The sequence below is a fragment of the Vicugna pacos genome, chromosome 3 (assembly GCF_048564905.1).
Source record: "Vicugna pacos chromosome 3, VicPac4, whole genome shotgun sequence".
NCBI classification, from domain to species: domain Eukaryota; kingdom Metazoa; phylum Chordata; class Mammalia; order Artiodactyla; family Camelidae; genus Vicugna; species Vicugna pacos.
Window position 1 is genome coordinate 112,896,975 of NC_132989.1, and position 22,329 is coordinate 112,919,303.

Sequence of the window (22,329 nt, forward strand, 5' to 3'; positions counted from 1 at the left end):
AACTTCATGGGTTAGAACAACACAAACTTACTGTCTCAGAGTGGTGTCCATCAGCAGTACAGGGGGTTTGGCTGGTTCCTCAAGTGTCTGCCAGTGGGCTCTTCTCAGGAAGCTCTGGGGAGAGCCTGCTTCCTGGGTCTTTCTTGGTGGCCAAATTCAGTTCCTTGTAGTTATAGACTGAGGGCCTGGTTTCGTTGCTGGCTGTGGGCTGGGAGGTGCTCTCAGCTTCCAGAGGCCACCGCCTGCCCTGGTTGGTGGTCCCCTTCCTCCATCTGCAGAGCCAGCAGTATCAGGCCCTCTTTCCTCATCTTTCCTCATCTCTCCTACCCCCTCTTCAGCTGCATCTCTTGGACTGACTCGTCTGCCTCCCTCTTCTGCTTTTAAGGGCTCATGTGATGACACTGAGCCCAGGAGGATAATTCAGGATCACGTCCTTGTCTTACAGTCAGCTGATTAGTGACCTTAATTTCATCTACAAAGCTCCTTCACAAGAGTACGTAGAGTAGTGTTTGATTGAACAACCGGGGGGTCAGCAATCTTGAAGACACATCTTTAGAATTTGCCCTACCATGACCATAAAGAAAAAGTCCACTCAAAACAAGAATGGAGGCAAACAATTAAACTATATAGGTATATAGCAGCCTTGAATTTAAAATGTGACTTTCTTTGGCCAGTTCTGATACCGATTTTCCAATGTTATTACTCAATTGCAATCAAGACTAATGCATAAACTTGAAAGATCACATTGGCTTTCCTCTTTAAGAAGCTGGTGCCTACTTTTTTTAGTAAGTATTTCAGAAATTTTTCCAGAGATGAAAGCTATTTTCAGAAAAAAATTGAAAGGCCCAATGATCTTAGTTTTACTGAGTTCTCTATGTTTTTCTTATACAATGGATACATATATATATATTCTTAGAGTTTCTCCTCCTTCCTGGCATCTGCCACCCCTACAGATGGAACACAAATAGATATTTCCATTCTAAAACAGGAAGAAAAGAAAGTGGTCCAGAGGCACCTTCTGTAGTTTTAATTCATTTTTTTGGCCAAGATTGGCTTTGTTTGTTTCACTTAGCTAAAACTGTAGAATCATCTCTGGCCAAAGTAACTGGAGTCTGGATTTTTCCATCATTTTTTTTAATTGAAGTATAGTTGATTTATAATGCTGTGTTAGTTTCTAGTGTACAGCATAGTAATTCAATTACACATGTGTGTGTTCTTTTTCGTATTCTTTTCCATTGTAGGTTATTACAAATTATTGAATATGGTCCCTGTGCTATAAAGTAGAACCTTGTTGTTTATTCTGTTTATGGTTGTTTGTATCTGCTAGTCTCAAACTCCTAACTTATCCCTCCCCTGCACCCCATTTTCCCTGCATCATTTATCATGTTCTTTGGTCCAAATAAAAGATTACTGAGTGAGTCGTCAAGATGCCTAAATTCATGAAATAGCAATTAGGAGAGATGGGTATATTTTAAGAGATTAAAGGAAAAAAATTTAATCACCTCCTTCCCTTTTGAGACTTAAGTTATTTTGATCCAGGGACTATTTTTATTAGCGATTTGGCCACAAATTTAAGGAGATGTTTTCCCAGGAGGTAATGTGAGAAAAGCAAGAAGACTTTTAAAAAGCAGAGAGGGATAGTTACCACCAGGCATCTGGCCTGGAGCAGCAGAGTTACAGGGGATTTCTTTCTCCTCCTGTATCTGGCGGCTCCCTCTTATAATCACTTGCCCTCCCATGCTGGGCGAGGACCACGAGCGGTCAGCTTGGGGAGATGCTGATGGCAGCAGGCTGACAGTAAATCGCAGAACAAATCCATATTTGGGAGGCGCTGGGGAACTGTGCAGAGGACAGTAGGGTAGGAGTAGAGGGAAAGGATAAAGACACAAGAGTAAATGCACTTCTTTGCCTTTGATGAGACTTGCAGTTTTTTTTACTGTTGTTGTTGGTCCTCAATATGGTATCAGTGAGTGATCAAAGCCATTATGAAAGTAAGAAATGGACCTCAAGGAAAATGTTTCATCTAGATGAGTGAGCTTTTAAAAATCATGTGGATTCCCCAGCTTTAATAACTCTTTGAAGTACAATTTGTTAAAATTTCCTGCGAGTAAATAAATTGAAAGATGACATAACTGCGTATGGGGAATCAGGTGATGAATTGAAATGAAAGTTAGGAAGGTTGTTTTCATAATAGCTATTAGTAATCCAGAACATAATGCCAAATCTTGAAAGTTTTTTCAAACCCACAGTCTGACATTTAAAAGGCAAGTAGCCAATTACCTATAATCCTTTATTAGTCAGCTTTGTTCTCCGCCTTCTTAGAAGACAGAGGACCCAAAATACATGGAATTGGATGGCCTCAGCCTTGCTCGTTGTTTATTTAGCCACCATGCTCTCTTTCCGGGAAGCTGCCGGCTTGGTGAAGCGAATATTGCATTTCTCTTTCTCTGTTTCCTAGCATATCAATTTATTATATGTATTTCAAAGCCCTGGTTTTGTGGTTGACGTTAAATCGTGTCTGGTAGATGAGAAATCATTCAGTTTAGCAGGAAAGGAAGAAAACACTGGGTTTTATTCCTATTTGAACCTAATTTGCATTTGGCCCAAGGCATTTTGTTTTTGTTGTTGTTGTATTTGTGATGGGGACACGGCTAGCAGATAGCTCTGTTCTGTGGAAGTGCTCGCTTCAGAGGTGGTGGCGCATAGACTTGATGGGAAACCAAGGTGCCAGGACCAGGGTCAGATGTGGGGGCTTCCAAGGTGAGATGCACCCTCATACTGTCGGCACAGTAGAAATAAGAGCCCACCACAAAAGTGCCAGGGAAATATGTCACAAGTTAGTGGAATTCAGGGGAGGTGGGCATCGATGGGCCAGGGGAGTGGGCCACGTGGCACCGCTCCAAGCGCGCGATGTGGTCGGGTAACTGAAGTCTCAAGTCACAGTGAGCAGAGCCCATGTCCCCAGTGCTCCAAGCCAGGAAACAATTGTGGGTGTTTTCAGAGCACAAAGAACCACAGGCACAATTAGGTTCACAGTTAACGGTTTTAGCCGTGCAGCGTTCATGCTTTTTTCCCTGTGACTTCCTTGCAATTTAGCCCAATGGGAAACTTACAGCAGACATTCCATAGAGCACTTAACTCTGTGGCGTCCATCAATTTTAATTGGAATCGTGCAGCTGAAACCCTAGGTAGTACTTGACAGCGATAGGGTGTCTTTTAACTCAGGTGTTTCTGGTTCCGCCCTGGGCATCTCTGGAACAGCGTGCGTGATGCATGACTAACTCCAGAAGGCACGCGTCTAGGCGGCCCTAGAAAGGCGCAGAGTTGAATAGTCAACCTCAGAGGAGCTCCTCCGTTTCTCTCTCCTGGTTTCCATTTATGAGTAGGGGTGGAGGTGTCAACGGAGGGACTTCCACTCTGAGGACAGCGCGGCAGCAGTGTTCACGGCCGCCCCGACGGGCTGTTGGTCTTTAAATCACTGAAGCGTGCTGTCCCTGCAGCTCAGCAAAGCAATTACCAAGCCATCACTGTCCTGATTTATAAAGAAATTGTCTCCCTTGGGAGAAGACAGTAAGGTACATAGCAGGAATCCAAACTGCAAGACTGTGCTAAACCAAAAAAAAGAAAAAGAGAGAGAGAGGGAGAGAAAGACAGGAAGGAAGGAGGGATGGGAGGGAGGGAAAGGGAAATTTATGACTCTGGAATTTTTTTTGACTTGGCTATGATGAAGTACCAGCTTTAAAAACACACATGTAGAGAGAAAAATCAAGAGTAAACTCAACCTTCCAGTAAAAGTTTATGGAGGCAGGGCTGGTCCTAATGCTGTTCCGTACCCGTTTCGTACTCACGGTTGGCGTTTCGGATGATATTCTGAGAATTCACTTAAAGTAATGAGGTTGCACTGTAGACTTCACTCAAGCAGAGCTCAGAGGCTGCCTCATTTCTCTCCCTTACAACCCAGCCCACTTATTTCCCGCACAGTGTAGGGTAGTAACCACTGGACTTTCTGCACTTCCAGAAAGAGGACTTGGCAGAAGTGAAGGCTGTCAGTCAATCAGGAGAGCATCCTGGACCAAGCTGATGCCCGCTTACCTGGAGGCACTCTTGTGGTCAATCAGATCAGAGATGAGGAGAAGTAAATTAAAGCAGCATATTTTTGCCTTCAAAGGTGCATCACCGCATCACATCAGTGTTTCTTGTGCAGGGGGCCTTCTTATGCTCTGAGTTACACAGAACACCGTCTGGCCTTGCATAGTCGAGGACTCCACCTCACCCCAACCCCCAACATACACACCCCTAGGAAGAATTTTTATTTTCTTATATATGGGGTATTTTGGTCTTGATCAAACCAATACAGTTTTTTGATCATCTGGAAATATCTTCTTAAAACTTGCATGAGCCCACTGCTCATGAACGGTTTTCCAGGGAAAAGGTGGGATGTGAAACATTGAGGGATGGTGTTGGGAAGAATTCCATTTACCCTTGAGTAAAACAAGCTAAAACCTGGGTATTAGTTTCCTATGGGTGCTATAACAAATGACTGCAGACTTAGTGACTTAGAACAACACACGTTTATTCTACAGTTTCTGTGGGTTAGAATTCTGACGTGAGTCTCCCCAACTTAAAATCAAAGTGTTACTAATGGCTCTTGGGAGGATCTGCTTCCAGTCTCCTTCAGATTGTGACCCAAATCCAGTTCCTTGTGGTGGTGGGACTGAGGTCTCTGTTTCCTTGCTGACTGTCAGCTGAGAGCCATCAGCCTCTCTCTCATCTTTGCATGTCATCCCCTGTGGGTCAGAACCAGCAATGGAAACTTGAATCTTCATGCTGAAATCTCTCTGACTTCCCTTCTGCTGCTTCTCTCTGACTCCAGCCAAAGCATGTTCTCTGCTATATTAAGGATCATGTAATTAAATTGAGACCACAGGGATCATCCAGGACAGTCTCCTTATTTTAAAGCCCGTTACTTAATTCCATCTGCAAAGTCCCTTTTCTCGTGTTAGACAACCTATTTACAGTTTCCTGGGATTAGCACATGGACATCTGTGGGCGCCATTATTTGGCCTACCGCAGTCTGCCCTGTGGTCCCCGCTAAGGTCTCCATGTACTCCTATTTTCATCCCATCCCTGGGTTTCAAGTCAAAGTCCTAAATCTCTTCAGCTCAAAATTCCAAAACTGCAAAAGTAAGAGTGAGATAGAGATGCAGAAAGGAGACGAGGCAGGGAGAGAAAGAGAGGGAAAGACCGGCCTGTCAAGTGCAAGGGAGGGGAGAGGCCAAGACTTACCAAGTCCTCCTGGCTGGCTCACCAAAGATGTTGGCAGAGAGTAAGTTCTTGTCTCGGGCAGGAAAGAATTTAAGAGGGAGGCACAGTAAAGTGAAAGTAAGTTTATTCAGGGAGACGCACACTCCACAGACAGAGTGTGATTCATCTCACTCAGAAGGGAAAGCAGCTTAGGAGATACACACTCCGTATGCAGAATTCGGATCATCTCAGAATGCAAGAGGGAGAGAGGCTGAGAGGTGTGGGGGGTTTGGTTTAAAGTAAAAGTAGATACAAACTCCATGGACGAGTACAGGCCATCTCAGAAGACGACAGAGAGAGTGACCTTGCGAGGTGGGGTTGTTAGTTTTTATGGGCTCTGCAATTTCATATGCTAATAAGTAGGAAGAATTATTGCAACTATTTTGAGGAAGGGGCAAGAATTTCCAGGAATTGGGCCTTGCCCCCCTTTTGATCTTTTATGGTCAGCTAGGAACTGTCATGGCACCTAAAACTGCCCGTAAGCCAATGTGCACCTTTCAAATTTGAAGGTGCTTTCTGTTAAATTTCCACAAATTGCCTTCTTGCTAAGAACATATATATTGTACTCTGTGGTCTTACTTCTTAAGTCACACCCGTGACTTGCTGCTGCAAATGTTAAGGAAAACAATCGATGTCCAAGTTTACAGAATCATAATTTAAGCAAAGATTTTAATCTTTAATTTTAATCTATAATTAAGCAAAGGTTTTAATTACAGCTGCAGTGAAGGTGAGCAGTAAAACGTCCATCCATGCCATCCTGTATTTGCTTCTAGGAACATCCAGATACGACTGGAAGTGCCTGGCCCTCACTTCCAAAGGAGACTGTTTCCCTGATTCTTCCTGCTGCTAGTTTTGTGTTGATGAGACCAGATCCAGGCACATTAAATGTGTGCCTGCTTACCTTCTTGGACTCTGAGCTCCCTGGGTCAAGGGCCGGGTGTTTTTCTCTTTATCCCAAGTCTTGGCATAGCGTGTGGAGTACAGCAGGTGCCCAGTCAAGGTGGGTTGTTTTGTTAGTTTGAATTGACTTACCTCTGCTACCTTTTCTTCCTACAATGGTTCCACACAGAAGTATACTCAACTTTGAGCAAAATATCAAGGGTTTAGAGACCCCCTCCTGAACCCTCTAACTGGACTTTAGATGAGAATCTAGGTCAGGGCTTGGCAAACTGTGGCCCACTGGCCAAATCCCACCAGTGAGCTGTTGTCCTCTGACTGCAGATAAGAATGAATTTTACATTTTTAAAAGGTTGTGAAAAGAAGAAGAAGGAAAAGAAACAACAAAGACCCCATGTGGCCCCCAAACCTATAATATTTACTCTCTGACTTCTGATTTAGTTATTCATAGACAGAAAGATCTCTTTAAAACGTGGTGCTTCCAGCTAAAGCAAAAGCAAGCCCTCTTCATGGGAGAAAGGCCTGAGCATGATTGGTAGAATTTCCCATCCCCATGTTACGGATCAGATTAATTTCATTGGTTTCTGAGTAGGTGGTCACAAGGTCAAGAAATAAAGAGGATTCACATGTGTGTTTTACTTAGATTTCCCCTCACAACTTAGTGTTGTTTCCAGATTTTCAAAGGGTGCCAAGTAAAAGACTGTGGCGATTGGTTTAAATGCATCACTGTTGGTGTGGGGGCCACGATGCCCCCTGCCCTGTTGTTACCAAAGTCAGGTCTGGCTGCTTGCTACTCAAAAGCTAACACTTGAGAGACAAGTGTTGGTAGGAAGGGAAAGGTTGCTTTATTTCAGAGACCAGCGACCAGGGGAGAAGTTGGACTCATGTCCAAAGGCCAACTCCCCTCTGTGAATCAGGGCACAAAGCTTTTAAAGGGGAGCTTCAGGGGTATACAGGTGGAGGGAGGGGGCTACTGCAGAACAGCACAGCCAGCTCCCACAATCATCTTGAAATTGCTCACGCAGTGGTCTGATCAGTGTCATCGTGATTGTTTTAAGTACAGTTAATCTTTAGTTCCAGGGTGATTTGTTCCCATTTCTTTGAGGCCAGTTCTTGGAATTGTGGCAGCTTATGGCATGGCTACAGTCTGGTCATTCTGTAGTTAACTTCTTCCACTGGTTCGAGTTTCAGTATCTACATAACAGTCCAAAGGATGTGGCTCAGAATATTATCTATAGTCCTTGAAGAGGAACGTAAGGTTCTTGACTCTGCTTAATGAGTGAGCTATTATTTGGTCTTGTTTGACTGATCTCCTTTGCTTCTACATTTTCTCACTTCTCTGATTAAAAATATTCTTTGGCTGAAGTTTTTCTACAGATAAAAGGCAGGTGGAGGGATGTGGTGGGGAGAGGGTTATCCCAGGAAGGCTGCATGGAGTCCTGCTTGGTTTTACTGTTGGGAAGAGATGACCAAGTATTAAAAATCCATGTATCATGTGGCTCCAGTGGATGATTACAGGATCATTCAACAAATATCCCAATTCCCTGCTGTGGGCTAGGACAGCGATTCTCAAGCCCTGGTGTGGATTGGCATCAATCTGACAGAACATACTGAGGCCCAGCGTTATTGGACTAGGGTGAGGACCTGAGCCTTTGAATTTTTATCAAGTCCCAAAGACAATTTGGATGCAGCAGAGGTTTGAGAACCACTGGGCTGAGCAATGTTCAGTACTGAAGCCCTGCAGATCAGACCCTCAGGGAGCCTAGCTACCCGGCACAGGGTCCTCAGCCTCCACACGGCATTCTTCCCTGGGGGGCTGGTCCTGGGCATCGCAGGATGTTTAGCAGCAGCCCTGACCACGTGCAGATACTAGATGCCAGGAACACCCTTCCCTCTGCAGCTGTGACAACCAAAATGTTCCAAGGCACCCAGACATTAGTAAATGTTCCCCGGGGGCAAAAACCACCATGGTTGAGAACTACTGGCTAGAAGTAGACAGCCCTGAAAACATGTTATTCGGCAATCATTCACTGAGTTCCTGCTCGGTCCTATGTAGTGGGGAGCAAGGAACAGACAACCAAGAAGAGGATGCTTCCCACCCCTCCCCGCAAAGACAGACCCACTTGAACATCAGATCTGCCCTGTGCTGTCACCTGTGATGGATTCTGTCTCTCCCCTGCCTGTCCTGATGTGTTGGCATCAAGGCCTTGCTGAGTGGGTGGCTTCATATTTCAGCTTTGCCTCCAGACTACCTGTGTTTCTTGAAACGACCTCAGCTCTGCTCTCTAAAGCCCTCTGGCTGACCCGTCCCACCGCTCACACATGTTTACAGTCTCAGGAACCCAGCCCAGATCCTGCAGAGACCCAGCATCTGGGCTCTGCTGATTATAAGTTGGGAGATGAGGCCAAGGAGCCCAGAGATATGCAGGGCTGGGCCAATAGGAAGGATGGTATGGAGTTTTAGCAGGGCTGGAACCCAGGACTCAAGGGGCGTGGGCCAGGTATGAGATGACCCCACTGGAGGCCAGATTATAAAAGCCAAGAATCAGGTGAGGTGGAGAGGAAAGGAGGTAACAGCACAGGGAGACAAAGTAGTCTTGAACCAGAAAACTCTTCCTACAGACCTGTGGGCGAGGTGGGTGTGACACCGGGGAGAGCCTGATTGGCCTCCGGCAGCAAACGTGCAGTTCGCTCCAGCACTCAGTGTGTATGATCAGTGTTATCAACGATCATAAGAAACTTCAGATCTCAAGCTGAACAAGTTTACAAGGATGGTGGTTGTAGTGGCAGAACAGAAATCGCAGTAGAAGCCTGCATGGATGGTGTCACAGACATCTGATACTTATCCAATAAGCACAGAGGTGATTCAGTTCCGGACTCCATGTGAATTCCAGTCCATTGCAAGAGCTAAGCACGCATGTAATAGCCAGCTCGCATTGAGCACCTCGGATGTACCGGGCACTCAGCTGCACGCTGGGCATACAAATAACCATGACATGCCTTCTGCCCCCTTGAAAGTCCCAGTGCAGCAATAAGGTCACAGCCTAAATATTGCCAATGCAAAATCAATGGTGATCAATAAGCAATCAATAAGATTCAAAGAGCTAAGGGAGTATGGAGAAGGGAGAGGCTGATTTCAAACAGATTGATTACTCAAACTTTCATCCCTTGCTTTTCTATGTGATTTGATCCCCCATATCCGGACCATCTGAAGTGGAGACGTGCAAACTGGAGCCTTTCGTGTAAATTCCACTTTGGACCCTACGAGCACAGTATATTAAATTTTTTTTTAATGAACATAGTGAGTGATGGAAGCTCAGAGAAATGAGATGCCAAACAGCACTGAAGATAGGGAAAATAAAGCAGTTTAGCTAGTTACATTTGAGTAAGAATGATGGCAAGAGATGTCATATCTTTTAATTGTAAGCTATAGAAATAAATTGTTTCATTTTTCATCTATTCGATAAAAAGATTATAGAATCCACTTTAGGCAGAAATTTTCAAGTGACATATCAACTGACAATTCCATCAAGATTATAAAAATTACTTCTAAGGCATAGAAATTATAGCATCATTGTGCTTTTTGAAAAAATAGCTACAAGTATTTGTTTTAATGCTACATTTGTGCATAGAATTTTGCTGTACCAGTTTCTAGCAAGACATGAAAATCACTCCCCTAATGTGAGCAGAAGATGGTTTAAGTACAACAGCAGGGAAGAACTTTGTAGGTTGGGCATTGACTCTCTGTGAAAACACTTACGTAGGACCATAATTACGATTAACTTGTTCAGTGACCAATACACAAGGTCACTGGGCTTTTTCTTTTTAAACAGTGAAACATACAAGTGTAATAAATTTTGTGCTAGGGAGTAAAGGAAACCTTCCTCTCCTCCAGAGGGAGAAACCAAAGATAATCTTGTGATACAATTCACTTGTTCAGGGATAGTTGATTAAAAGTGGAAACCCAACCCAACCCAACCAAACTAAAGGCTTGTAGGACACCGTTACCCACTGAAAAAGAGACATGTTCATACCTCAGTTCACTTAAAAATATATATAACTTGTTAGTCTTTTTCATTTCTCAGTGTCTTACACATTTTAATATAGTAGCCAGTTAGTAACTTTTTTTTAATTTTAGAGATTAGACTAGAATCGAACAGGAACTAGAATAAAGAAAAAATGCTCAAATTGATATCAGAAATTTACGATGTTGACAGAGTTGTTAATTCCTGATCGTTCCCCTTGGCTGGCCCTGCCTGTTCATTGATTACCAATGAAAATAGGGCTGATCATTATGATGTGTATTTGTGAATCAAGAGGCAGCCTGCCCCCATCGTGACGCTGCACAGGGAAGACAGCATTCATCAGTGAAGGAAAAGTGTAGAGGATATTTGAGACTAAGGTGCGCAAGAGCTATCCCTCAGTTCTTTCAAGTCAAAATTCCATCTTTCTGTCTGGAAACATGACCTCATCACAGCATGAAGGGGCAGGATTTAAGACACATAATCATACATTGCACCCAGCATTCTTCTGACCAAAGAGATCTGATTAGAACTTTTGTCAAACCTATTACTCTCTCAGTGTCCAAGTTCAACCTGCTGAAAATCATTTCAAGGATGAGTGGTCTGAAAATACTCTCTTAAAATGGCCATCCTTCTAGTTTGGATAATGCAGCGTGCCTCTCACCACTGTTTCTCTCCCAGGAGGAGTCCTTCCTCCCTCCCAAGGATTCTGTCAGAAACGGGGAGTGGCCCCCCAAGGCAGAATCTGTAACATTTCACTTAAAAACACTTCTCCTATTTGTTCAGTTATGTTACCTAAGGAACTGAGGAGTTTTGTTTATATTTCAAGATCAGCAAATGCCGAAAATACTAATTTGAATTGAATAACCTTCCCCAGTGTTACACGAAAATGCTGATAGACCCTATGTAAATATGTCTACAGAATTTTTAGACATTAAAGAAAACATTTATGTTCAGTAGTACTTTAGCATTGAGCCTATTTTATTTTGATTTAATTCCTAAAAAAATATAGTCCATATTGTGTATCACGCCTGAAGCCCTTGCTTTCCTCTGCTTCACCGACCTGGGTTTTGTTCCAGCTTCTCTATTTTCTATGTATGTGGCGTTGAACAACCTCTCGGAGCCTCCGTTTTCTCATATGTTGAACAGAATGAAGTATAGTGGGGAAGGTTGTTGGGAAAACAGAATGAGAATACCTCTGTCAGTTACAGCGTGTTTTTGGAGATCCGTTCTATCCAACTACTCCTGTGGGTTCTGCCCAAGGTGACAGATTCTTGAAATCTGCCACGTGGTGGGCCTCAGCAGTCAGCAGAGAACACTACCCTCCCCAACCAAACCCTCCCACCAGAACTAGAGCCAGAGCAGTGGTTTTCAATGTCAGCATCACCAAATATGCAAATTATCCGACTCCACCTGTGCTCCCTAGGTGGGTCCCAGCAATTTACAGGAACACACCCTCCATGTGATTATTTTGCTAGCCATAGTTTGAGAGCCACTGCCCTACCTAGATCATTCTCTCTTTCCATCACCCTTCCCCAAGTTTCTAAATTCTTTCTGTCCCTTGGTACCTTCTGTTAACTCACCTCCTCCAGCACCCCTCCAAAAGGCTGTGCTGTCCCTGAGTCAGTCACTGCAAAAGTCTCTACTGGAAGTGCATCCTAGCCGTGGTTAGCAGACGAAGAACGTGACGACAAGCACCCCGACGATTCACCTTCGACTGGATTGTCTCGTGTCTTGTAGGTCGAGACGTGCTGTCTGCCTCCCAGCTGTGTGTCCATTACAAGAGGCCCCTTCGGTTGGCTTTAGCTCCCTTTGCCGTTACAGGAAGGAGCCTGGGCTTCTCCGACCCATAAAAGGTGCCATGGGCACTCCGATGACTCAGTTTTCACCTAAACCTCTATTTATGTTCTTGGGATAAATTTTAGAAGTTTACCTCTGGTGGGGCCAAGGTAGGTATATTTTTGAGGCAGGTGAACTTAGGGCTGTAAGATATTTCACTAAGTTGGAAGCTTTGTCTTTGAAAGGAATTTCAGCCTTCTCAAAGAAGAGGAATCCTTTGAATCAAAGAGCTTCTGATTCCCTTGTCGAATGTAAGGGAAGCAGACCTTGAAGACTTTTCCAAAGTCTCCGTCCTTAGCGGTCGCAGGACTGTCAGGGATGGCGTGTTTGGAGTTCTGCATTCTCCCTCTCTAGTGTTCCGTTGCAGACATCTGTGATTCAGCCGGTTCTAGGAGGCATTTGTGGAAGCCATTCCTACTCATTAAAACTATATTCTTGGTACATGCTTTGAAAAGGCAGTGTTTTCATTAAAGCTATCTCAGGAGGTGGGCAGAAGAACGCTCTTTTGATGACCACCATGAAGGATGCTGACACATCTCTTTTTTTTAATTGAAATATAGTCGATTTACAATGGTATGTTAATTTCTGGTGTATGGCATAGTGATTCAGTTATATACGTATATTCATTTTCATATTCTTTTTATTTTAGGCTATTACAAGATATGGAATTCAGTCCCCTGTGCTATAGACTCAGACCTTGTCATTCATCTATTTTATACATAGTAGTGTGTATCTGCAAATCCCAAACTCCCAATTTACTCCTCCTCTCCCCCTCCTCACTGCCCCGGGTAACCTTAAGTTTGCTTTCTATGCCTGTGTGTCTCTTTCTGTTTTGGAGATCCATTCATTTGCTGACACACCCTTTTTGCTTTGCAGGAACGTTAGTTCGGCCGGAGAGGAAGCCCGCAGGAGGATGCGGGAGTGCGACGGGCTCACGGACGCGCTGCTCTACGTGATTCAGTCTGCGCTGGGGAGCAGTGAGATTGATAGCAAGGTCTGTTGTGTTTGCACAGGTGAAGCGTCTTACAGAATAAAGATGTCCGGGGACTAAACAACGGCTAACAAGGATGAGGAGTTAGCGCGGAGTTTAATACTTTGAGTCTGAAATCTGTATCGACAGGGCTTCCAATCCTAGCCTAGAACTAGACACTTAATTCTTGATTAGTAGCACGTGACAATTAAAGTAACTCAAACTACAGGTGTTCCAGATGAGTGTATAAACTTTCACACACCAGGGTACCCACTGTCTTCTAGCTTTATTTTCTAAAATCCACTTTCAAAAGAAAAAGGAAATATTAAAACTACCTGAGATTTGAATAAGCCTGTATTCTTACAAGATAGCTTTTTCACAGCTTAATTCTATCAAATGCCATTTAAAGAATGCCTGATGAAGTCTAAATAAATGCCATCAAAATGCTAAATTAACGAGGCTGTCAAAATGTTAATCATTAGTGTCTACTCAGTGTTTTACTTCACAAACCAAAATAGAATTGGGTGAGCTTCTCCAGTGTTTGAGCTGTTTTGTTTATCTTAATTTGTCTTTTGATTCGTGTTGATTCACTTTAAATAAGAATCTGTAATTTCATAATATCCTATAAACACAGACTTTACTGATGCTCTAAAGTAATAGGTGTGGTGAGCATGACACCTTAGTAAGCTCTTCTCGAGAGCCACAGTGTTGGCATTTTGGGCTGAGTATTGCTTTACTGGGGGTGATCCCGTGCCCTGTTGGATACTGAGCAGCGTTCCTGGCCTCCACCCACAAGATGCCAGTACCGTGCCCCCCACCCCCATTGTAACAAACAAAAATGTCTCCAAACATTGCCAAATGTGCCATGAAGAATTAAAAAATGGCCCTGGTTGTGAACCAAAGCCTTAATCCCACAGTTTTAATGCCAACTCTTCATCAGAATTGCCTTTGGAGCATTTAATAAATGCGCATGCCTGGACCCACCCCTACCACAGCCCCCTGAATCCGAATGTCCAACTCTCGTCTCCGATGTCTGCTCCTCTGAAATTTCCTCTGGTCATTCCATGTGCATCTTGGATTGCGAACCCACCTTAGTAGATCCAGCTTTACAGTGGACTCCAATCGAGAATACAGAATAATGTAATTGAGTTGGCAGGTCAGATAAAGAACAAACAAGACTGATTTTATTCATTTAGTTGCTAATGGCATGGGGATGATTTCGCATGGCACTTCTCAATCTTCACTACACATTAGAGTGACTGAAAAGTTTAGGAAGTTACTGATTCCTGAGCCGTACTCCCTAAAGATCGGAATCCATGATCTCTGCTGGGACGCCAGCCCTTTTAAGACGAGGTCAGTCCAGTTACGAACACTGTCATCTTGACACTGCCACTCAGTTCCATTCGCATCCATTCATTTACTGTGTACATGTTATCAATTGCAAAAGTGAAATATTCTATAAAAGACTGAATCAACCTCTCTTGTAAAAGCCTTAACAGCCATTGTAGACCTTTTCATATCATTGACAGGAAAATTAAGTCCCTAAAGAGGCAACCAGTCAAGAAGATGTCTTGAGTATATACAGATACCTGTTAACACAACAGACATGGGATTTAGTTTTTAAAAAGCTGCTGAAAGTAATTCGTATTTCACAGAAGCTGCCAAGGATCTTAATATTCCGAGTGGTAAAGACTAAGGCAGGGGACCTGAAGCCTCTTACTGTGATGGAGACCAAGCAAGCGAGAATACTGCCTGGGCCTTGCAGTTGAAAATAAAAGAAGAGTCAACTTTCTCTTGCCTTGGCCAAGTGCCCGCACCACTAGTGTGGTGGGTTAGGCAGCCTCCAAGAGTGTGGTCCAAAATCAAAGTGCTGTGAGGCACACATGCTGTTTTCTGATGCCTTGGATGACCAGACTCCTCAGACTCTTGGCGGAGCTTGGAGACCCTCTGTCTTAGTGTCCACGTTTTCCACCAAAGAGTCAACTGGAAAAATTAGGACCATGCTGACAGATGTGCTTTCTCCCCCTCCCAGCGACCAGAGGCAGGACCCGAGCAACCTCCCCTTGGAGACGAGGAGGATCCTCGTAGCTGGTGAAAGAACCAAATGTGATTAACCGCCCGGCGGTGCTCTGCAGGCCAGAATGTGCTGTTCAGTTTTAAACGTATTATTATTGTCCTGTTATTTTCCACTCAGCCCTGTGCTCGGCCACTTCGGAGCTTTCACGACGACAAGTTAGAGGCGGGAAGAATGTGAGTGCACGCTGTCTCCGGGGCCAGCGAAGTTAATGAGTAAAAGAGCCTGGATGCCGTGCACGCCCTCAGCTCGGCTCCCATAATTGGGACAGTTTGTTGAATGGGTAACATATGGTGGCACATTCTACAGACAGCTTCCAAATTAGCCCTTTCTAATAGAAAATAAGGAATCAAAATGACCCTGGTGACCAAGAGGAGCTGCTGAAAGCTCTGGTGACAGCAATGGATATGGAAACCAAAACCAACAGCTGCCATGCGCCTTCTGCTGGTGTCGCCACGAAAGACGGGCGCTGGTCTTTTTTTTTTTTTTTTTTTCCGTACCCTTCGGAGAAAAGCGCTTGACTTGGTAATTCTCCTAAAACAAGCTGAAGGAGAGAGATGAGTTCGGTTCCTGGGAACACCCCCCCCACATCCTTCCCTCTAAACCACCTCTTCTCCTCCTCCCCCGACCCCCCACCGCCGCTTTCTCTCTCCCCATCCGTCTTCTCTGCAGATCATCCCCCAGCCACAGGTAGATGATAGAGCATTTCTCGAACCTGCAGATTTGTTCCCCAGTAGTCATTTGTTAAACTAGAGGCATGGATGTGCCCCCAGGGAGGACAAACAGCAGGATGAGAAAGAAGTTTATTCTCCCAAGTCTTTGATGTAAGAAAAATCAGTTTGAGCTGATTTAAAAATCGTTCTGACTTATGCCATAACATTTTCCTTCCAGTGAGAGACTTTTCTCTGTCTCATGCATCGTCCTGTGCTTACCTGCTTTCATGTCGGTTCTTTTTTGATGCCGAGAGGACGCTTGAAATAGAAAATCAAGTTGACTCAAAGCCTGTGGGATTAGCAGCCCATGAAACCTTGAAAAGCTGACAAGGTCTGGAACGGCAAAGGCTCCAGAAATATACCTTGAAAACTGGTTTTTCTGGTTGATTTTCATGCCCCCAGGAGTCAAGTCAAAGACATCTGCTGCCTTTTACCAAATTCCAGTTGTAGGTGGGAGCAGTGCAGGATCTGTACCCTGGCAGCCCCCACCCCCTTCCAGTCCCAACCCAGGACAAGAGAGAAATGGTACATTCTGCTATGAGTCTCTGATGGCTTCCAGTCTTGTTTCCTTCATCTGTAAAATGGAACAATGTCCCCTGCCTTGAGTGGTGGCTGTTTGCACAGTTGGTCACTAAAAATGATAGCCAAGTTGGTGTGCTTTTAAAAATAAAACTTAGTTCAGTTCAGTTTTTTTTTTCCACCATTATGTTATCCTTTTTGAAAGTTAGGTATTTTTTTTTCTTCTTCCTTCAGTTCCTCAAATTCCAGCAAAAATCAAAAGGTTGATGCATTGGACTGAATGTTTGTTTCCCCCAAAATTCATATGTTGAGAGCTAATCTCCAATTTGGCAGTGGGGTCTTTGGGAGGAAATAGAAGCACAGAGAGATTTAGTACTTTGGCCAAGGTCACACAGCTCATTAAATGGAGGAGCCAGGACTCCATCACGGACGGATTAGCTCCAGGTCACAAGCCCTGGCCCTCCCAGTGGTACTGCCTCCCCTACTGTTAACGATGTGTCCTCGTAAAGCACTTACTGTGTGCCGGGCACTCTGCTTTGTATGTACACAGTGGGTTAGTTTCCATAGCCACAGACATGGTGACTTAAAAGCACAGATTTATTATCTTACCGTTTTGGAGATCGGGAGTCCAAAATGGGTCTTGCTGGGCTAAAATCTGTGTGTGGACAGAGCTGCATCCCTTCTGCATGCTCTTAGGAAGCATCTGTTTCCTTGTCTTTTACAACTTCTAGAAGGCCGCCCACATTCCGTGGCTCATGGCCCCTTCTTCCATCTCTAAAGCCAGCAATGGCAGGTCGTGTCCTTCCCACACTGTTTCACCCTAACTCTTCTGCCTCCCCCTTTTGCTTATAGGACCCTCATGATTACATGGGCCCATCTGGATCTCCGTCCAGTCCACTGGGCCCGACTGCGTGGTCCCCTCCCAGCCGTGCCATCTGAAGGTCAACTCTCCCCCACCACATAACCTAACGCATTCACAGGTTCTGGAGATTAAGATGTGAACGTCTTTGGGGTGGGGAGCTTTATTCTGCCCACCGCACGTGAACACTTTAAATCCCCTAAACCACACAGCATCGTAAGACGTGAGCACTGTTAGGGTCACCTTACAGAGGGCGTTACTCAGGCACAGAGACATCGGGAGCGCCGTCCGAGTCACACAGCGGCAGTCAGAGGCCTGAGGCTCCACAGGCGTTCAGCTGTATGACGTGTGTCCTTAACCACCGTTCAGCCCCCACGCGAAGGAAACGGGAGCACCAGCCGTGGCAAGGAGGATCCGCAGCATCCCTGGTGGCCACGGACGCTGGCTTGCCTGGGACGGCCCGGTTTGCCGCCCTTGCCCCATTTTACTCCCAGAAAGTGCCCTGGCAGACGGTCAGCGTTAGTGTCGCCCTCCCAGAGCTGACGGAAGTCCCGTTATCCGTACTTTTGGTGATGTTGAGCCCTCATCCCCAGGCGGCAGTGGTCCGGGAGTGGGCCGCCTCCAGGGCCTCCTGTGGTTGTGGGTTCTCCCTCACTCACAAGTGAACTTCAGTCAACAGTGACAGCTGTTCATAAAAGTAACTATTGTTCATAAGTAGTTTCTTTGAGGGGAAGATAAGGTCTCAGGACTTTTCCAAGCGTCTCTAAACTCTTTCCACCGCAGCTGTCAAGGGAGACTTCTTTAGGGGCCCCGGCTAAACGCATCCAGAGAAAAACGTGTGCGTGAAGATTGATTGCTTTTCCGGGTGGAGGAGTGCTGGCTAGTTTTCATTCATTCCTCTTCCTTTTTTTTTTTTTTCTGGCCTCTCCAGACCGTGGAAAACTGTGTGTGCATTTTAAGGAACCTGTCGTACCGGCTGGCAGCGGAAACGTCTCAGGGACAGCACGTGGGCACGGATGAGCTGGACGGGCTGCTCTGTGGGGAGGCCAACGGCAAAGACGCGGAGAGCTCCGGGTGCTGGGGCAAGAAGAAGAAGAAGAAGAAATCCCAAGACCAGGTGACGTGGGTGACTCTCAGCTGCATGCACTTACCCCTTCCCTCGCAGCTGCGCGAACGCTCCGTCTGCAAACACGGGCGCAGGGCTCTGGCTTTCCAACACGCCGTAAAGGCAGGGATGCGTCTGCATAGCTTCTCCGTGGGGATTTCACAGCTGAGACAGTGGAACACTCAGTGATTCCCCTCTGGTTCTACAGCCAAACCAAGATAGGAAATTTCAGAAGGAAAGAGCCACTAGAGTCGCCGGCAGGCTCTCGGGTGCCAGCTCACAGTCAAGTCAGACGCAGGTGCTGATTCTTTGTGTTGACTCACATTTATTGAGGTTCCGGTGGGGAGCAAGCGGGTGCCTTGCAGGTGGTACAAAGGCACAGAATAGGTGCGGCCTGAGAGGGGAAACGGAGGAGAGAGGCACAGAAACCCAACACGTATATTTTTTCCCTGTCGAGTCAGTTTACAATGTTGTCAGTTTCTGGTGTAGAGCATCGTGTTTCAGCCGTACTTGGATGCACGTGTATTCCTTGTCACTGTAGGTTACTGCAAGATACTGAGTGAAGTTCCCTGGGCTCCACAGTAGGGCCTTGATTGTTCATCTGTTTTGTATGAAGTAGTTAGTATCTGCAAATCTCAAACTCCCAGTTGATCCCTTCCCACCCCTTCCCCCCGGTAACCATACATCTGTTTTCCATGTCTGTGAGCCTGTTTCTGTTTTGTAAATAACACGTATTTTATAGCTCGTTTTGGAACTTGTGGATATGCGACCTCGCACTTCTTGTTGGAAAACGGGGGTAGCAGTCTGAGAATTCCCAGCCCTTCCAACAGAATGACGTTAGATGCTTGGCTCTGGGGGACAGTTCGATGAATTCAGAAAGCTGTCCCGCCGGAGAGGCCTGTTCACGATGCAGCGGCCTTTACCTCAAGCAGCTGTAAGTAGGTGGCCCTGCAGTGAAGGCCCCGAAGCTGCGGCTCAGCCTTGGCAGAATCAGAGCAGCCTCCACCCCTCTCCCTGGGAGGCTCTGGGAGGCGGAACCGCTCACCCATCAGGCCCCCAGGTAAGGGAGTAAAGCGAAAAAGCACCCGCCCTGCCGCTGCCAGGAATCCCCGCTCCTGAGGTCTCCCCATCTCCTCTGGGCGCGGTGGTTCTCCCGCCAGCCTTGCCCTGGTCACTGTGGCCATATGTCCAGCTTTCCTCTGGCCGCTGTGGTCGTATGTCCAACTGCTGAGGGCCGCACAGACCCCAGATCCGACTGTCATCGGAGCGGACGACTGAGAAAGCAGGACGGAGTTCCCAGCGCTCTGTCTTGCCAGGTTTTTAAGTCAAAATTCAATCTGTTTAGGTTACAGAGCACTTGTTTTCTAAACTATTTTAGAAATAGCTTTACTTTGAGGGACGGTTAAAGGAACTATTTTATTTAGGATAAGGATTTATGGGAATGTGTCTTTAAGTATAATTCCTGCATTATACATTATAATTAAGTATAATTCCTGCGTTTGACCTAAACACACCACGGGTAGCATATTTGTGGTTTCTGGTTCTTGAGCTGTAGGTGGTCCTTGAGGGCTGCTCCAGGTCTCTCTTCAGCCTCTGGGTCCGTGTGTTCCAGCTTAAACACGCCCAGAATTTAGGAGATACCGGCTTGGTGTCTCTTGGACGGTGACCTTCCACTCTGAGAAGTGAATCCCCAGCCCTGCTCTGTCTCTTGGTCAAGGCGCAGTGCTCCATGTTTTCCGTCTCTCCCTGCATCACAGGAACCTTTTCGGAGGACTGAGCCATGGTGCTTAATTCAGCCACTTAGAAGCCTCCCACCGAGGAAGGCCTCGGTCAGCCAGCAGCTCCTCTGTGCCAGGCGTTGGACCACCTCAGTGCTCCCACCCTAAGTTCAGGACCTTAGGGGCGCCAGACTATTGTGGGTTCTAAACATTCTCAGTATCAAACAAATGAAAGATGCCTAACAGAGGTACATGGGTTCTTCTCATGGTCTCCTTTGGCAGTGCTTATACCATGGGGCCCAGTCCCTGCACCGCTTCATCCTGGAAGGTGAGCCAGCGCAGTGAGGTGGGAAGGAAGACGGGCCTGAGGGTGGGAACGTGGTGCCTAGTGATCATCATCCGAGTCTCCCCTGCCACCTGAGGACTCAGAGCCTCCGTGATGGGCCCAGGCAGCTTTGGAAGGCAGATTCATGAAATTCCATTCATACAAATTAGCCTTGGCAAAAAAAGAAAGAGAGGGAGAGGTGGAGAGAGAGAAAGAGAGAGAGGGAGAGAGGGAGGAAGAAGGGAGGGAGGAAGGGAGAAGGAAGGAGAAAGAAAAGAAAAGAAAGGCAAACTTGAAACCTAGATGAATACACTCTGATTTCAAGAGTTTCTCTCCAGTCTGTTGCTTGGATCCTGAAACACATCCTTCTGATGGCTCCTGTGTCTCACTGGTGTCTCATTTTGTGAGATCTGCCCAGACACCAAACCCTTTCTCCAACTCTGCCGCAGCGTGACCTGGCTTGAAATCTTTTAAATGACAGGTGAGATTAGGATTTGACTGGGTTCAGAGAAGTCACAGATCAGAAGACAGCATTCATGATATAGCCCTTCTTTCGAGGTGTTAGCTGCCTCCATGAAACGTCACGGTGAGCGATTTCCCACCGTAGAACGCTGTACTTCAAATCAAATTTGATGACATCAATGAACTCTTTTCTAAGTCGAGTAAGGTAAAGTGATAAATAAAATTTTATGATTTTTCACCAAAAGCCTCAATGAAACTTTATGTGATTTGTTTGCCCCATTTCTTTCTTACAATACTCTTTTATGAGAGAAAAAGAAGAATTTCTTTAAGAAAGTTTTGCTGAAACTACCCTCAGTTAAAATACTATGGAACTTTGTTGTTTAAAAGGAGCTTCAGAGTTATTTCAGCCAAATGATAGTTTTTTTAAAAGGGTTTCAAGCTGTGCTCTAACATAGTACGAAACTATTTTGAAGTGCCAGGGAATTCAGTGTCAAGCTTAATGAAGCCGTAAACAGAGGAGTTCTAGGTTTACAGCCATGAAAATGGTCAGGTACCATCCATCTCCTGGTTATCTTTACTGCTTGTAAAGTCAGGTTTTTAAAGAATGGGTGGTGATGAGGGAAAGTGTATGATACTGAGTGTGGTGAAGAAAGAAATATAAAAACAGGCCTGTATGTAGACGTAGGCATGATCAAAGACAGGAGACAGTGACTGATGCTTCGTGTACTTGTCTATTTACACACTTCCTACAATGTGCATTGCATTTGTAATCTTTTCAAGTATTATTCAAAAAAATAATGTTCAAAAAGCTACTAACTGACCAAGTCAGTGTTTGTTTAGACACGTGGATACATTTTCTTCTCTTAAATTTGAGATGCCTCAGAGACAGGCATGAGACGCTATGCAACATGAAAAGTTACCTAATCCTCAATGGATGCTTCCCAGGACAGAGGAGCCAGAGATTTTACCAGGAATCAAAAGTCATAAAAATCATAATTGGTTTAATGATTGCACTTGCTGCAATCCAGAAATTTATGTTGACTTCCACCTTCGGCATTGGTATTCCGTGCCTGAGGAAAATACCGTAACACTCTGCAAGTCCGGTTTCGTTATAATAAAAATCTTAAAACCTTTTTCTTTTAAATCCTTCATAGGGATAATTCAAGAAAATATATGATACAAAGATATACTTCATTCGTACTCTTATTTCACGAAATGATTGCTATTGAAAGGTACTGGAACCATCAGGCTGTAAACGCCTGTGTGTGGATGGATCGGGCGCTGCTATGCATCATGCTCTGGTCTAAAAGGACTTTGCAGATTCATTAATTGCTGATTTGGTGCTCAGTGCCTACTGCTGAATTATAAGAAATTACTGGTTTCTCTGGCTCTTTCAAGCAGAACCTCCCCCAGAGCAGTCTGCATGTCTTGCCAAGAGGCTCATCTCACCCAGCAGGTCCTCACTGCGCTCCCATCCCGCCCCCCACAGGGCTTTGGGCCAGCAGCCTGGCGCAGCACGGCA

At 45.4% G+C, this 22,329-nt stretch overlaps 1 protein-coding gene across 3 annotated transcripts in view; it reads left to right on the forward strand.

The window, feature by feature from the left end:
• The window catches only part of CTNND2 (catenin delta 2), an 875,933-nt gene that overhangs the window by 725,590 nt on the left and 128,014 nt on the right, over positions 1-22,329 (forward strand). For all 3 annotated transcript variants that reach the window (XM_015251739.3, XM_072958848.1, XM_015251743.3), the window contains 2 exons: positions 12,939-13,056; positions 18,129-18,314. In XM_015251739.3, the coding sequence (XP_015107225.2) occupies positions 12,939-13,056; positions 18,129-18,314 (304 nt within the window). The remainder of the gene's footprint in view (positions 1-12,938; positions 13,057-18,128; positions 18,315-22,329) is intronic.